The sequence below is a fragment of the Gouania willdenowi genome, chromosome 16, assembly GCF_900634775.1.
Source record: "Gouania willdenowi chromosome 16, fGouWil2.1, whole genome shotgun sequence".
Taxonomy (NCBI): domain Eukaryota; kingdom Metazoa; phylum Chordata; class Actinopteri; order Blenniiformes; family Gobiesocidae; genus Gouania; species Gouania willdenowi.
In genome coordinates, this window is record NC_041059.1 from 36,869,153 (window position 1) to 36,885,412 (window position 16,260).

At 40.8% G+C, this 16,260-nt stretch overlaps 1 protein-coding gene across 2 annotated transcripts in view; it reads left to right on the forward strand.

Annotated features, from left to right (window-relative positions):
- Nucleotides 1–16,260, forward strand: part of ascc3 (activating signal cointegrator 1 complex subunit 3) — a 370,966-nt gene that overhangs the window by 182,361 nt on the left and 172,345 nt on the right. The window contains exons 3-4 of one of the 2 annotated variants that reach the window (XM_028470287.1): nucleotides 12,162–12,312; nucleotides 15,270–15,841. The exons of the other annotated variant lie outside the window; for it this stretch is intronic. Coding sequence (XP_028326088.1) covers nucleotides 12,162–12,312; nucleotides 15,270–15,841 — 723 coding nt within the window. The remainder of the gene's footprint in view (nucleotides 1–12,161; nucleotides 12,313–15,269; nucleotides 15,842–16,260) is intronic. 2 annotated transcript variants of the gene reach the window in all.

Here is a 16,260-nt window from a genome sequence, read left to right on the forward strand (position 1 = left end):
TCAAACTGCACAAACGAGACTAACTGTCCGGGTAAACGAATGGTTTAAACGTTTTAACCGCTCTACGATTCTTCCAGGGTTCTCGCCTGCGCATTAAATGTAGGGGCCTTCTACGCTGTGATTTGAATCCCCTGTGCTGTAAATTTTTCCCCTACCCTGTGTTTCAACTCTCGTAGGGAGACTTTTTTTGTTTGTTTTTCCTTTTTTAATTGGTATAATTGTATTAACACTTAATTTAAATCATCTTTGCTCTTTGTGCAAGGAACACCTCAGAGAATGGAGAACAAAGTAATTAATGACTGTTTGTGCGTCTCTGTTTAATGAAGAGGTCCGCCCAACTGCCCACCTGGGCAATGTGTCAAGAGCATGTAATCAACACCCTTGTTTCTCTTTTGCTGCTCTATTTTGAAAAAAACGGGTGCAAATTACTCCCGTGGTATACGTGACTCATATTACGTTAATTGGCCGACAACTAGGCCTGCCGAGCGCGGGAGTTTTAAAGCCAAAGTGCTTGGGGAAAATATATAATTACCCCGTGGGAAACATTTCGCATCATAAAAGAAAAATATCTTAAATCTAGCCTGTGCATGTAGCGTCAGTGCCAACCTTCCATCATGTAGGACCTTTAACAAGCACGAGTTACTCTCTAACTCCATTCATCATGACCCTTCACAAATTCAAGAATAACTTTTGGGTCATTCTATCATTTAAACATATGGCACACATACAGTTATGGGCCAAATAGTAAAAAAAGTATTTTTTTGCATTACAAGAGACCCAAGAATCAATACATACAGTATATGTGACTAATCATTAGTGATGTGAACAGTCTATGTACACAGAGCTGATCAAATTACAGGGAGCTGAGGCATATGCTAGTTGTTTACTGAAGGCCCAAACATGTTCCAGCCACAAACCCCGACAAAGTTTTTTATTCCAAATTTGAGAGGCTGGCATAGGGCTGCACGATTTTGACAAAAAACATAATTGCGATTTTTCTGGCAGATATTGCAATTTCTATTTGATTTACGATTTAAAAAAATATTTTATACATTTAAATGCATATGCGTTTTATTTATTTATTTTTTACAAATACTGTTTTCCACATCCATTTTTTAAAATTCTGTTTTTTAGAAATATTAATACATTTTTTCAGAAAATATTAGTTTTTAACTCCTGTGACGAAACAAAATACTAATAAATGAAAAACTCATAATTAAACAAAAATGTATGTAAAAAAATTACGTAACATACAATTAAAAGGTATATAAGTTGTACTGACATGGATTATTGTGACTGCTTCTTTTAAATTATTTATGTCATATAAAGATGCATTAGACCAGCATTAATGTCACTCAGTTTCCCCTCAGGGATCAATGATTGACTGAATCTGATCATGTTTATTGATTAAGTTTTGATCAGCTTAATTTAAATTAACCTAATTTAAATGATCCTGATCACATCATTCCAGATTGTAATGATTAAACAAAAATAAATGTGCAAGACACATCATGTGTAAGAAGTGGGTTTTTTTTTTTCACCACTAGGGGCAGAATATTTTATAAGTATCAGAAGTTATCATTAAACTACAATGTTTCAGACTCTACAATCCCTGGTATTGATGGTCTCGTCTACAACAACAGAACAACTTTATCCACAGATCTTCTGTAGCTCTGGTGAGATGTTTAAACACTCTGAGCAGGTGAAGCTGATTAAAGCTGACTCATGTTCTCATGGAGCACAGCAGCGCTACATGAGAAACGGACGGCACTTTACAGACACGTCAGGGATGATTTGTGTAGTTTTTTTTACCAGGTTAGACGATGTTTAGGTGATGTTTAAAGTGGCCAAGTTGAGAGTGGGAAGGACATTTCCGCATAAAAAAAACATCCTTTCCCTCACGATGATGGCGTTCAAACCCGATTCTGTCCATTTCAGTGTTCAACAGTAGATTCCGTATTCATTGTTCGATTCCGTGATTCCATTAACGTGGATTTTATAGGGCTCTATTGTAGTTGTTAGCGCACTCAGACACTCGCTGTAGCAAAAACAAAAGAGAGAGAGACTAACTGCATACAAGCATGTGTCCTGTAACCATCTCTGATTGGCCAGCAGCCCAGGAAGGCGGTTCTCGGCAGTTCTGATTGGTGAACATATATATCACTCGCAGTAGTGAAAACCTTAATATTGATGAGATTAAGGTTTACCATTCAGCCTTAGGCTGTCATGTCCACCAGATAGGATGTATGGCAGATCTTTTTGTATATTCTGGGAGAGTAGTTGGCGGTCTTACTCTACCACATTTCAGTTTCCTTTGTGTTGTAGTTCCTGAGACATTAGAAGCTGAAAATGGAAAAAAATAAGGATGCACGAAAATTGACACACAGGCTACACGCCTCACTAAATTGGCCATATCTCAAAAAGTATTCATCCGATCAAACTAAAAATGTACAGTGTGTCTGTTGATTAATCACAAAACAAGTGGTAAACATTTCAGAATATTTTAGGACTGAAGTGCGTAGGATCTCCTGAATATTTTTTAAATGACTCTTTTGGCTTTAAAGTAAGTGTTACAAAGATATATATATATATAAAAAAAACTTTAACTCAACATGCAGGAAATAGTGTTTTAGAGGGGTAAACATTTCCAATCGCATGCCATGCGGCTGACTTTGGTGTGAAGCATTGAAAATGTCTGGTTTATGTTGGGGTAGACCAGGCCAGACCTACGCACGTTTGACTTGTTAAAGAGAAAGTGATGGTATCATGGCTTCTGTTTGATTCAGCTTTATTCACTCATTCTCATGTACAGCAGATAGAGAAATAATGTTGTAGAGCTTTTTCTTTTATTTGTGATGAGTAGATGTGCGATCGGATGCCTTCTCTTCTACTTTTTTGGAATTACTGCCATTATAATTTGTGCTTTATTCCTCACTGGACGATAGCACAAAACAATGTGCATTGCCACTATTTGAGAAAATGTTTGGAGAGAACTCACAGAATCAGAATCAGTCCAAAACCTTGATTGCCCCAAGCACACCCATCTGTGCATTTGTGTTTCACTATCAAAATGTGATTCCACGATCACCTGCCGTCTGAATTCTAAATGAAAAGCTTGCAGAGTAAGCAGCCGTTCACTATCACATGGCTCAGCTGGAGTTAAACCCTCTGAGCAATAAAAGTGCTTCTCCTTGGAAAAGCCAGCAGCAGTGGGCCTGAGATCATCTCTGAGCGTGTGTGAAAATGCTTCATTTTAGATAATGTGAGGGTGCGGATTTAAACAGTAAATAATCCTGCTATTGCTTCTCCTGACCTCTGAACCTGAAGTGGTTAACCTGTCACCAATCAGTGGCACTGAGGGGGGTAGAAATTCGGAAAATGGCTGACAATATAGGATATTCATTATACTTTATTGTAGGGATGTAATGATTAGTCGTAGGGCAGTTAAAAATCGATTCATAGGTATCACGATTGACATCAATACTTTGAAAATTGAATTGCAGTACTTTTTTTAAACAGCAGAGGGTGCTATATATTATCTCTTCTCTTGTCCAGCAGTGTACCGGCGGGCAGAATCTGCTACTACTTTCTTTCTGGCCGCCTTCTACTCTTACATGTTAATGTTACATGTTAATAAATGATTCCTTGCCCCTTTAGCACCGAAAGAATATCTGTAATATTAAGTGAATATCTGTAAAAGTCACATTTTTCTATTAGCTCTGTCTGCTAGCATAGCATCTCTTCTTCACTGCTAGATTAGCTGCATGCCAACCAACCACTGGGTTACCAACGCCTTCTGCTGGTCCAAACAAATATCTGACGTAAATCAGTGCAATGACGGTTTTTTTTTTATGTCCAATTGTTAAGGCACAAAATACATTTTCAGTTGCACTTTTAAAAAGGAAAAGAACTATTATGCAGTTTTGTATTGTTTACTATAGAACCAGAATTTAAATTAATAGGCTTCTTCTTCATTTGTATTATTCCTTTATTTATTTCAAGATTTATTTTTAGTTAAATTGCATTATTTTGAATAGTTTATCAAGGGATTCTTTTGACAATTAAAAATAAAAGGAAAATAATACAGTATTTTCTAGTTTTTTTCCCCAAAAAAATAGAGGAATATTTTTCAGTCATCATTTGACTACAGTCTCATTTTGTAAAATAAATTGTGAGAGAATCGTATCGTGAACCCAGTATCGTGAATCGAATCGTATCGGGAGTTGAGTGAATCGTTACATCCCTACTTTACTGTCATATATGTAAAGCTACATACACCAAATTTTTTCTCTGCGTTTAACCCCTCCCTGAGGAGCAGTGGGAAGCCACGGTGTAGCACCCATGGAGTCGTGAGGGTTAATCTCAGGGACTGATCAACGTCCCACAGTGATGGACCAGGGAGATTAGAACCAGTGAGCCATAACAGGGTGGTGGGTTGGTACACATATTTGGGCCTCTCCGGTGGGGGCCTGGCCCCTCTGTTGGTGGCTGGGCCACTGCATAGAGTAAAAGCACATCAAGATGGTGCGGTCGTGCGTGGCGGTGGGTCTCGGGGGGGCTTTGCCGGGGTCTCTCCTTGCGGGGTCTTTCCGGGCTGTGTCGGCCGGGTGGGGCGCGGGGGTGCCTCTCCCCCTTGGGTGTGGCTCGGTGCTTGCTTTGTCTCCTGGTGGCCTTGGGGGCGGGCCCCGCGGTGTGCGGGCCCGGGGCGGCCTGCCTCGCCGGTTTGGGGGGTGGGTGTGCTGGGGGGGTGCTGGTGTCCTCACCGGGGTTGGGGCAGGGTTGTTTGGCGCCTCGGGATGATGCTGTTTACTGGGGGGGGCGGCGTTAGCTGTTCCGATGGTTGAGGTTGCTTTCGGCCGCCTGGTGGGTATGTCCTGCCATCTGCGGACTGGTGGGTGGGTCCGGGGCATCTTTGGCTGGGGGCTGCTGTCCCGCGCTGGATGTGTGCCGATGGGGTGCCTCCGTCCCCGCGGTGGGGGTCGCCGGTTGCTCGCGGGCCGGCGGGGGGCGCTGCCCCGTGGCTTGCGCTGTCCGGGGGGCGGCGGGCCCTGGGCTGCTGGCCTTGTGCCGTCTGGGGCTGTGCGGTCCTGCTGGGCTGTGGCCGGGACCTGGGCTGGGGTGGGGGGCGCGTCCCGGGGGGCTTGGCCCGGGGGCTTGCCCTTGGGGGGTCCTGGTCCCTGGGGGTACTCCTGGGGCCCGGGGTGCTTGGCCGGCTGGCCGGGCCGGTCCTGGCGGGGGTCTTCTGGGGCGGGTGGCGCGTGCCGCGCCCTTGCATACCTTCTGGTGCGGCCCCTGCTTGGGCAGTCCCCCGTGAGGCAGAGTGTCGGGGTTGGATTAGGGGGCCACATCCCGGCGGGGCGGTCTGGCTTGGCCTCTGGAGGGGGCCCTGGCTTTAAAGAACTGAAGCTCGTGGCGCGGGCGGCATCAGCATCTGGGGCGCCCGGGGGGGCTAGGTTGGGGTGCCTGGGGACTGGCGGGGGGACTCCCAGCGGCCCCCTGGTGCCTTATGCAGCTTGGGGTGTGGTCGTTCGCCCTGGGCGGGCTGCTCCTGGTGCTGCATCCATTCCGGGTCCTCCTGGCCTGGGGTCGGGTCCTTGCTGGCTCTGGGCTCACCGGCGGGTGCCCGCCGGCTGCCTGTTCGGCGTGGCTCTGGTCGTCTGCTGGGCGTGGGCTTTGGCTCCTCCGCTGGGGTCTCGGGCGGGGGGCTCTCTGGGCCCTCCCCTCGGGGGGCTGGGCGCGGGGGTGTGGGTGGTGGTGGGGGGCTGGGGGGGTTGGGGGTTGGAGTCGGTGGCGTGGTGCGCTGGGTCCTTGGCTCCTTGGGGGCTTTTCGGGTGTGTATGGGGGGGGCAATGGCAGCCTCTCGGCTTGGGACCTTGGGGGCGTTCGGGGGGCTGCTTGGCCGTGGGGTGGTCGCCGGGGGCCCCTAGATCTCTCGCTCTTTCTGCTGGCCCGACTGCTTCTTCGGGCCCGGGGGCGGCTCATGGGTTTTGCAGTAGCGGCTCTTGGAATCACATTTGTCATGGACGCACTGGCCTCGGGCTGTGGGATAACACTCATACTGGGCTCAACCATAGACACGTTGTTCCCAAATACCTGTTTTATGTAACTTCCACTCACTTCCTCCTCTGCTCACAGCCACCACCATTATTCCTAAGCCGCACACTGGTCACCAGACTGGCTTGATAACACAACAATAAGCACAATATACACAACCACAATTTCACATCACATCACTTGAAACTTATTGATTATTCCCCACCCATTCGTTTTCCTATCTTGTATCCCTCCTCCCTGTTAACTCCCCCCCCCACCCCCCTCACCCTGGTGTAACACTGCCCTCTCTCTTTTACACCCTCCCTTTAATAAAGTATTTACCCTTCCCTAGGGAGGGCTGGTGATGGTCACAATTATGCAATGAAATAAATTCATTTATTTAATTGCAATAATAAAATATGCATTGCTGTTAAAAGATTGCACTTCTTGTAGTGTTAACCTTCAACAGCATGTGCAAACAAGGTGAAAAAAAAAAAAAAAATTTAAAAAAAAAAAAAAAAAAAAAAAAAAGAACCAGTGAGCCTATGATTACAAGCCTGCTCCCTTAACCACTAGTCCCTTTATTCACAGATAATATATTTACATTCAGTAGATAATCCAGTATATAGACCCCCCCGCCGTGTTAAGCGTCACTTGTTTATTTATTTTAAATATTTTTTTTTTTTTTAATGGTTCAGCAATCTGTTTTATGCTCTGGACAGAGCTGAACATTGTTTTTTATGAGGAGTGGCTCATCTCACCTTCTATATATCTTTGCTCAGAGCTGTGTGCACGTTACGGACGTGATTAGTGGGAGATATATCGTCAAAAATATTCCCACTGGTAAGAATATGTCGCTGTTACCGTGAGCTCAGCACTGTCAACTCTGCTCACACATTTCGCTCTGCTCGTCACAGTCTATCTGAAGCTGTGACGAGCAGCGATACTTCACGCACCGCTATTTAGTTAAGACCCGGGGCCTCATTTATAAAAGTGTGCCGAGGTAAGCACAGTTCAACTGGCGTACAATAAAAACCAGGAAGGGCTTACAATTTTTTTTTTGTACGATTTATAAGTGAGAGCGCACGTACGTCCCACGCCTGTTTCTGTTTATAAATCACAATCAACTCTAATGTTGTCGCACATGAGGAAACGCCGTGCTCCGGCCATACGGTGCCTATAAAAGGTTCGGTGAACCTTAATGAATATTCACTAATATGAATTTCACGGTGGACCGCGGGAGAAATTGAGCAAACACACACAATGTGAGGTGGAGGTATTAATTGTTGAGGTGGACACATGCCGGAGAGCGCAATTTGGTGACACAGTGAACATTATGACTGATGGAAAGAAAAAAAAAAACTGCAGGAGCACCTCGTCCTCCTGCTTACCAAATATGTCATTGTGCATCTTTACGCATTAGAGTGTGTTCCTTTTTATAACAGCTCCAGGTGTTGCAGCCATTTGAGCAGCAGTTTTGCGCAATGATTGTGATTTTGATTACTATTATTATTATTATTATTATTAATAATATAAAACTGTATTTGTAGGCAGGCACGCCCGTCACTCACTCCCTGTCAGTATAATTTTCTTCCTCCTCCGTTTTTGCAAATACATCCTTCAAATATTGTGTTGTGAAATGTTCAGTGTGTTCAATTATTTCACACAAATTCTATTAATTTCACAGAGCTGTCTTTAATTTCATCCTTCTCCTGTTGGAGGCGGAGTTTCCCATTTCTCATGATTTTGTGCGTACGGCATGGTCAGAGCTGCTGTGGAGGTGCGCACATTATCTCATCGGGTTTTGTTTTTATAAGTCCCAAACTTTTCTTATATGTGGCGTGCGCCTTCTTTTGTACATACGCAGCATTTATAAATGAGGCCCCTGTCACCTACCCAACAAAGTGAACCAGTCTAACTTCCTCCATCAGATCCACCCAAAGTTCCCACAAACACAGTGATGGTGCTCTACTAAAGCATGCTAAGCTAACCGACAGACACATAAGACTAGAGCTAATGCTAACCACTCCATGAAAGGAAGAGATGAGTAAAAAGTACACGGCTTACCGTCATTAAACCACAAAGGGCCATAGATGAACTTATGGTCAGATTTAACACTTTTATTAAAGAATAAAATTAAAAACACTATTGTAGTTATGTTTGCTTTTCATGTGCTTTTTATTTTTTTAGAAAATAATTTTATTATAAATGAGGAACTACCTGGTAAATGAATTGCTTACAATAACACTAACAGTCACCCATGTGCACAAACATGTTTCATAAAATATCCCATGAGCTCTTTGAGACAGCAGCTATTGTAGCTTTTTTATGTGTAAATACTATTACTGAAGCAGATTCTAGTGTTGATGTATTAAATTCATGTTTGTAAGGAACCTTTACACTTTAAGTTGGGAATTTTTTTAAATTTGTTTATTGTTTTTATTTGTCGTAATTTGCCCCAAGCCAAATTTCAAAAATTGGAGCAAATAATTGTATGATTTGTCATCCGATTAGTTGATTAATTGTTTCAATAATCAATGACTAGTTGACTATTGAACTGGTTAGTGGTTAGTTGCAGCCCTAGATTCTACACCATCGGACTAGCATTGAGATGGCAGCAAGCAAAAGTAACCAATAAATCTACCTATAAAAGTGAGGGAGGTCTGTGTGTGTGTGTGAATGTCTGTGTGTGGAGCAAATATCTCCCTGACGCGGTGCGAGTTCGACCTGAAACTCGGTCAACGGGTTCCAAATACCCCAAGTGTGTGTATCTATTTCCAAATGTTTATTTTAATTTTATTTCACTTCTGGACGGCCCCGAAATGAAACCTCAGCTTTTGACCTCAGGGTGTGAGGGGGCGCTAGCGCACCATCTATATCGATTTCACTGCACAGCTCACTTCCGGTGTGTGCGTGAGCTCCCGTGGACTTCTCTTTTCTCTTTTGAGGAAAAATACCTTTTTTACTGTTCTTTATTTGGTGATGACATTTCAAAACGTTTATTTTCATGTTAGTTTGACCGTTCGCTATTTAGACCGGACAGACCTCACCCGGAAGTTATTGACGGTAATGGCTGCTGTGTTGAAAGCTGCACATTTCTCAGCAGCGCGTGTGTGTGAGACAACCAACCGGTGCGCTTCACTATCGATCACCGTCTACGTGTGTAACGGACCACCATTTAGTCTGGTTACAGTCTGTGTCACGACACCCGTCCATTGGGTGGTAGTGACTGTAGTGTTGAGTCAGATCGGTAAACGGTGCTACATAGTGAAGGTCACCCGATGATTACTGCAGCTTCACTCACGACACACCTGCCACTGCACCTAACTACTGAAAATAGATACGTTTAGTGAAAGTTAGGCAGGCACACACACACTAAACGACAGCAAAAAATATGAAAATGACTAAAAATACACAAAACTAAATATTTATACAAAATTTACACAAAAGACAACACAGAAAAATACACCAAACGACAACAAAAACATGACAATGACTCAAAATACACTAAACTAAATATTTATAATCCCACATGAATGCATACTTCCGACGGGCACTGTACATTACAGAAAAAAACACCAAACGAAAAAAATATAAAAATGAGTTAAAAAAAAAAACAACACATTTATCGTGTGCATGTCTCATAGAATTAAACCAAATTGCACAGGCTATTTTACTTTACACCTGCAAATATACCCCTTTATATTACTACAACTCTTCTTAAGCTCCCACTATATGAACATACATACTTCCGACGGGCACTGTACTCGACTTCAAAAAAACATCCATTTACAGAAAAATACACAATTACTCCTGATTCACACTACAATAGCAACAAAAACAATAATTATACAAAAATACACATGACTCCAAAAAAACATACATTACAATAAAAATTAAAATAAAAAACAGCAAACATTTATGCACAAAAAGACAACAGAAAGATACACGACTCCAAAAAACATACGTTACAGAAAAATACACCATACAACAAAAATATGAAAATGACTCAATATACACAAAACGAAATATTTATACAAAAAATACACTAAAATGACAACAGAAATGCACAAAACTACATCAAAAAAAAAAAAAAAATACACAAAATGACTCCAGAATAACACTACAATGGCAACAACAAACAATAATTGGAACAAAAAATATAAAAATGAGTAAAAAAAAACCCAACACATTCATCATGCGCATGTCTCATAGAATTAAACCAGGGAAATTGCACACGTTATTTTACTTTGCACCTGCAAATATACCCCTTAATAATTCTACAGAGTATGTTTTTATTATGCCCGTAATTGACAACTCTGCTTAAGCGCCCACTTTATGAATGCATACTTCCGACGGGCACTGTACTAGTAATGTAAATACAGTACACTGACTAAAATGAATAATCTGTTATGAAAATAACTAATAGCTTTCACATTTTTCATGTTGTAGGCTTGTCAATCACTGAAGCATCTGAGTTCCCTGGTTTTACCTCTTGGCCATATTTGCACTTTTTTATTTATGTTAATTTATTTTACATTTAAATGTGACCTGCAAGGGCTTGTTTTAAGATTCACTTGGATTTTTAACTTAAGTGAAAAGAATTGATATTTCTTTTAATTGTATTTTTTTATTTGTTAAAACCGTATTTCAAAATTGTGACTTTTTGTAAAACTATGGTTTGAGTATAGTTAATAAATGGCGTATAATAACACATAATAGTCATAATTTCAAAATTCCTCTAAACTTTAAAAAAAACGTTATTACAAAAACACGGGCCACCAGTGGGCTTCTCTACCACCAGGCTTAGCAAGTTTTCTGGGTGGAAGCCCTGCATGATTTGACGTGTTTGTGACCCAGTGCGTCTCAGCGGTTTGACAAAACAAATGATTATCACCTTAAATGCACTGTTTTTGTGGTTAGAACTAGGGATGTAACGATTCACTCAACTCCCGATACGATTCGATTCATGATACTGGGTTCACGATACGATTCTCTCACGATTTTTTCATTTACAAAATGGGACTGTTGACAAACAATAGAAAATACTGTATTATTTTCCTTTTATTTTTCATTGTCAAAAGAATTCCTTGATAAACTATTCAAAACAATGCAATTTAACTAAAAATAAATCTTGAATTAAATAAATAAAGGAATAATACAAATGAAAATGAAGCCTATTAATTTAAATTCTGGTTCTATAATAAACAATGCAAAACTGCATAATAGTTCTTTTTCTTTTAAAAGTGCAACTGAAAATGTATTTTGTGCCTTAACAATTGGACTTTAAAAAAAAAAACCGTCATTGCACTGATTTACGTCATAATTGTTTGGACCAGCAGAGGGCGCTGGTAACCCAGTGGTCGGTTGGCATGCAGATATCTTGCAGTGAAGAAGAGATGCTATGCTAGCAGACAGAGCTAATAGAAAAACGTGACTTTTACAGATATTCAAGTAATATTACAGATATTCTTTCAGTGCTAAAGGGGTAATGAATCATTTAATAACATATTTAAGAGTAGAAGGCGGCCAGAAAGAAAATATTAGCAGACTCCGCCTGCCGCCAACACTTCCGGATGCTGGTTAAAAAAAGTACTGCGATTCAATTGTCAGAAAATCGATATCAACCGTGATACCTATGAATCGATTTTTAACTGCCTTACGATTAATCGTTACATCCCTAGTTAGAACAGGTGAGGATGACAAGAAAGTGACTTAGCAGCTTAACACTCTGGTGAGTGTTTGAAACACCTGACTCAGATGACCGACTCTGCTGCTGCAACACACACACACACACACACACACACACACACACACACACACACACACACACGCAACCTGAAGCAGCGTTTGTCGGACTCACAATCACAATAGCCTCTTAAATATCCATGTGTTTTACTGTAATGTGAAGTTTTTTGGCTCAAAACAATAACAAGTGTGTGGATAGCAAAAGAAAATTGCTATGGTGATCACCCTCTCCTAGAGCAAGGCATGAAACTCTGGAAAACAGGCGAGTTTGGGAAAATAAACCTCAAATACAATGTTTTTGGGGTTTTTAGAACAAATGGAGATGAGTGAAAAATAACATAATACTGGACCACTAAATATCATTTTGTGACTCATTTTAGGCCAAGCGTCTGAAGAGGCAGCAGCTGTTTGCCAGAGAAGGCCTGACGTGGAAGAAGATGGTCCATTTGTGCTCTGAGCCTCAGGACAAAGTAAAGCAACATGCTGCCAGTCAGGAATTGAAGAGCCTCCTCGCAGCTGCCAAACAGATTGGTAATCAACTTTTCAGCCTTCAATCCATTGTCCCATCTCCGTCAGTGTGTTTCATTCGATGAAAACACTCTTCAAAGTAACCGCAGGCCGTTTGTTTGTTTTTGGAATGCTTATCTATAGATAATTACGGCTCTTTTAACTGCTGATAAAAGGATTTGAGGTGATTTGAAATAGAAGCAGCATTTAAAGGCGTTTCTGTGGCTGTAACAGAGACCAGCAGCCTTAGCACTTACAAGGCTTATGTTGAGCGGTTTTCCTCAGAAGAAGAAAAAAATACATCAAATTTACAATATTGGAATCTGAAATACAGAAAAAAAACAAGAATTTAATCAATCAGCGACAATACATTTCATGTGGTTCAGCTGACGTAATGCTCCCATTAGCTGCTGTTTCTAATGGGGCAGTGTTTCTCAAATGGGGCTACGCAATGGCATTACAGGGGGTACATGAGAGAGAGAGGAAAATTATCACATGAAAGCATTCAAAATATGGGTTTTTTTCATGTTTATTTTTAGTTAAAAATGATAATCAGACTAAATATTACTAGCAACTCACAAAAACACAAAAGATGATAGAAATTATCTTGATTAGAACATGAACTGAAAATACAGGGGTGAGTCTTAAGATACAGTGCACACGCACACACACACACTACATTGCAGTTTATTTAAGGACGATCAAGTCTTCAAAGATCCAAATTATCCAGTTTAAGGCTGAAGGAGTGTTTGTTTGTTGTTTTATTTGGTGAAATGTTCAAAGAATTCAGTAGAACTAGATCTTATTTAGAAATTCTCACCAGCAGTTGAAAAATCAAGGTTGATGTAATGATCCACGTTGTGTACGTCTTTCATTGTGATTTCAAACTTCAGATAAACTTTAAATCAATCATTGACCTGCTTGATACGTTTCCTTTAGTTTTCGCACACTAAGTAGGACCTTTTGTTGTAGTGATGCACAGCAGTGCAGTGTTAAACCAGTTTGTCACCTGGGAGACTGGAGCCAGAAAAGAAGCTGCACTCTCACCACCGCCATGAAATGGTGCCGTGCCTAATGCTTTTAGAGCTTTTTTAATTGGTTAAAATCCTTTTCATCTGCTTTCTATTTCCTCTGTACCCTTCTGACATTATTCCTCTAATTGGACAATTATTCTGTATTCCTTTTTCTTAAGTGCAGTTCCTGTTAGCTGTGAATTGTTTGGAATAATATTTAAATGAGGTGCAGGCTGCATAAAGTGAGCTAATGCTGTAGCCGTCGCTGCTCAAAGGCGGATTCCCTCCATGAAATGAGAACAGCTCACATTTGATAGCCACATAAAGCAGCACTGCTTTCTAACGATAATAGAAAGGGTGAAGGTGGAATACTAATAATAATCATCATTAAAATGATGGCCAGTACATCAGTTTGAAATGTCCATTCATTTGGAATTCCTCATTTCTGTTCTTCAAAGGACCAACCTTTCTACAGGCTAGGCTATTGACTACAGTTCCACAATAGAAAGCTCACAGTCAACCGCCGCTCTTCTTTTCTGAAGCCACATTTTGGTCATGGCTGCATTTAGCTTGTTTTGGCTTTTCTTCATTTTGATATAAAGATGAACATATTGTCCTCAATGTTGATGTTTTGGAAGCAAACATGGGGACAAGCATGAGGATTTGAACCCGTTTGACAAGGCTGCTTTGTGATAGATGACTGGGTCAAGGCTTCTCCTGGTCTGCAGCTCTGCTTTACCGTGGTCAGTATCTATCCTACACATCTAATGTTGTGGGGGCGCTAAAGTTAATGCACAAAATGACTCTGGAAATACAAAAAAGGACATCAAAAATGTACAAAATGACAACAAAAAGGAATCCAAAAACACATTAAACAACAAAAAACATCAGTAATTTAAGGAAATTGAATTTCTTGGCCCAAAACTAAAACACCAAAGGAATATTATTGTATTATTAACTTCACTAAAATCAAGGTATTGCAATTGCATGAATAAATATTCATGTTTTAAAGAATAAATTGATTAAAAATATATGAAAATATTAAATTAGCACTGACATGCCAACAAAGCACAACATAAAATGAAAATATAATGTTTAACTTGACCCCACTCATACTTGAAATAATGATGTACAGACCTATAAGGGCAGCTGAAAGAGTAAAATTAAACCTGTTCTTTCTTAAAAACACAAAGTGCATTTAAGATATTGATGAAGGCGCTTGCAGGCTACGGATTCGACGTGGCACAGAAACATAAATCACACTGAGAGTAAACTTTTCATTGTTTTCACTCAGTGCTCCGTCTCAACCTCTGCTTAGGAGAGGCTTTAGTTTTTAGTTGGATTGAAATATGGCTGCTCCACAGGTACACTGGTCCGTATCCAGACAAGCGCATGCTGGCTGTGGTGTTTGCTCAATTTATCACAACATCCTGTGTTGGCCGGGTTGTTTCTGTGAAAAAAGATTTTTTTTTTGGGTCGCCACATTTTTGGTGCATTACTAAAAAACTAAATGAAAACAAAAACATGTAATATGGCTCCAAAAACACTCAAAAGGACAGCAAAAACACATAAAATCACTTCAATACCACACAAAAATAACTTTAAAAAAAACACAAAATGACAACAAAAATATGCAAACAAAAATGGCTTCCAAAACAATCTGAATGACAACAAGCAAATGCAAAACAGAAATATAAAATACAACTCCAAAATAAACAAAAGGACATCAGATATACTGTACACAAAATTCCTCCTAAAACACAAAATTGGCAAAAAACAACAAATCTTTTGTCATTTCCTGTATTAATGCTTGGATTTGTCTTTAGTTTCTACTCTGTGGCCTCCACTATGATAACAGTTGCTCATCTTTGTGGTAAAGTAATTGGTGAAAAAAAAAAACATAATACTGGACCTTTAAATCTTTTTGGTCATGACTGTCACTTAATGTCTTGTTTTTTTGTCTAACAGTGGGTGCTGAATATGGACAGGAAGCCATTGAGAGTGCGGCTGTGTTTCTCTTCCAAACTTTTCACAGTAAGGACCACGTGGGCACAGAAGAGACCCGAGCCACCAAACACATGTTTGGACCCTTTCCAGCATCTGCTGCTGAAAGCTCATGTGCCACAGTGACTCGATTGGTTGCTTTGCTGGGTGACTCCCGGGTTGAAAACTTCATTCAGTCCCAGAGTTCACATCATGACCCCCAGCGAAGCACCTCCTTCGGACGCAACATCACCTTCTCCTATGACTGTTACACACTGGACCCACTGGAAGACTTGCCCTGCTCGAGCTTTGAGGAGGAAAGCCTCAACTTGAGCAACTTCCTCAACACGCATCACATCAGCAAGAGGGATTCTTTTAAAGGAAATGAGTCCAGCTCAGGAGGAGCTTTGAGAGAACAGGATGAATCCATCCTTCGAACAGAAGTTGAGAAATATCTAAACAGTGGCAACATGATTTCATCCAATCCAGAGGAGCTGTGCACATCTCTGTTTGAGATGCTGGCTTCACAACGGAGTAACGATGAACTGCAGAATGAGGTATGTGGTCTATTGAAATATGGAAAATGAAAAATAGATTATTCACGAGGCACATTGTAAATTTTCAATTTGATCGGATGAATACTTTTTGAGATATGGCCAATTTAGTGAGATAGGTATGTGTCGATTTTCATGGGTCCTTATTTTTCTTCCATTTTCAGCTTTCACTGTCTCAGGATTGGAACTATATCACATAGGAAACTGAAACATTGGTTCTTGGGTGACAGTCTCTTGAAAACCCAAAAAAATACAGTTTTTTAGCACTATTTTCATTGGCACATAACTGCACGTGGGAGTGTAAGAAAAATATGATCTCTATTTTAATTTATAGTGTAAAGATTACTCTTTCTTGGTATATGAAACAGTTTTTTTTTATGCGACTTCTTCATTTTTTGTTTTTGAGCCCAACTTTGGGTTAT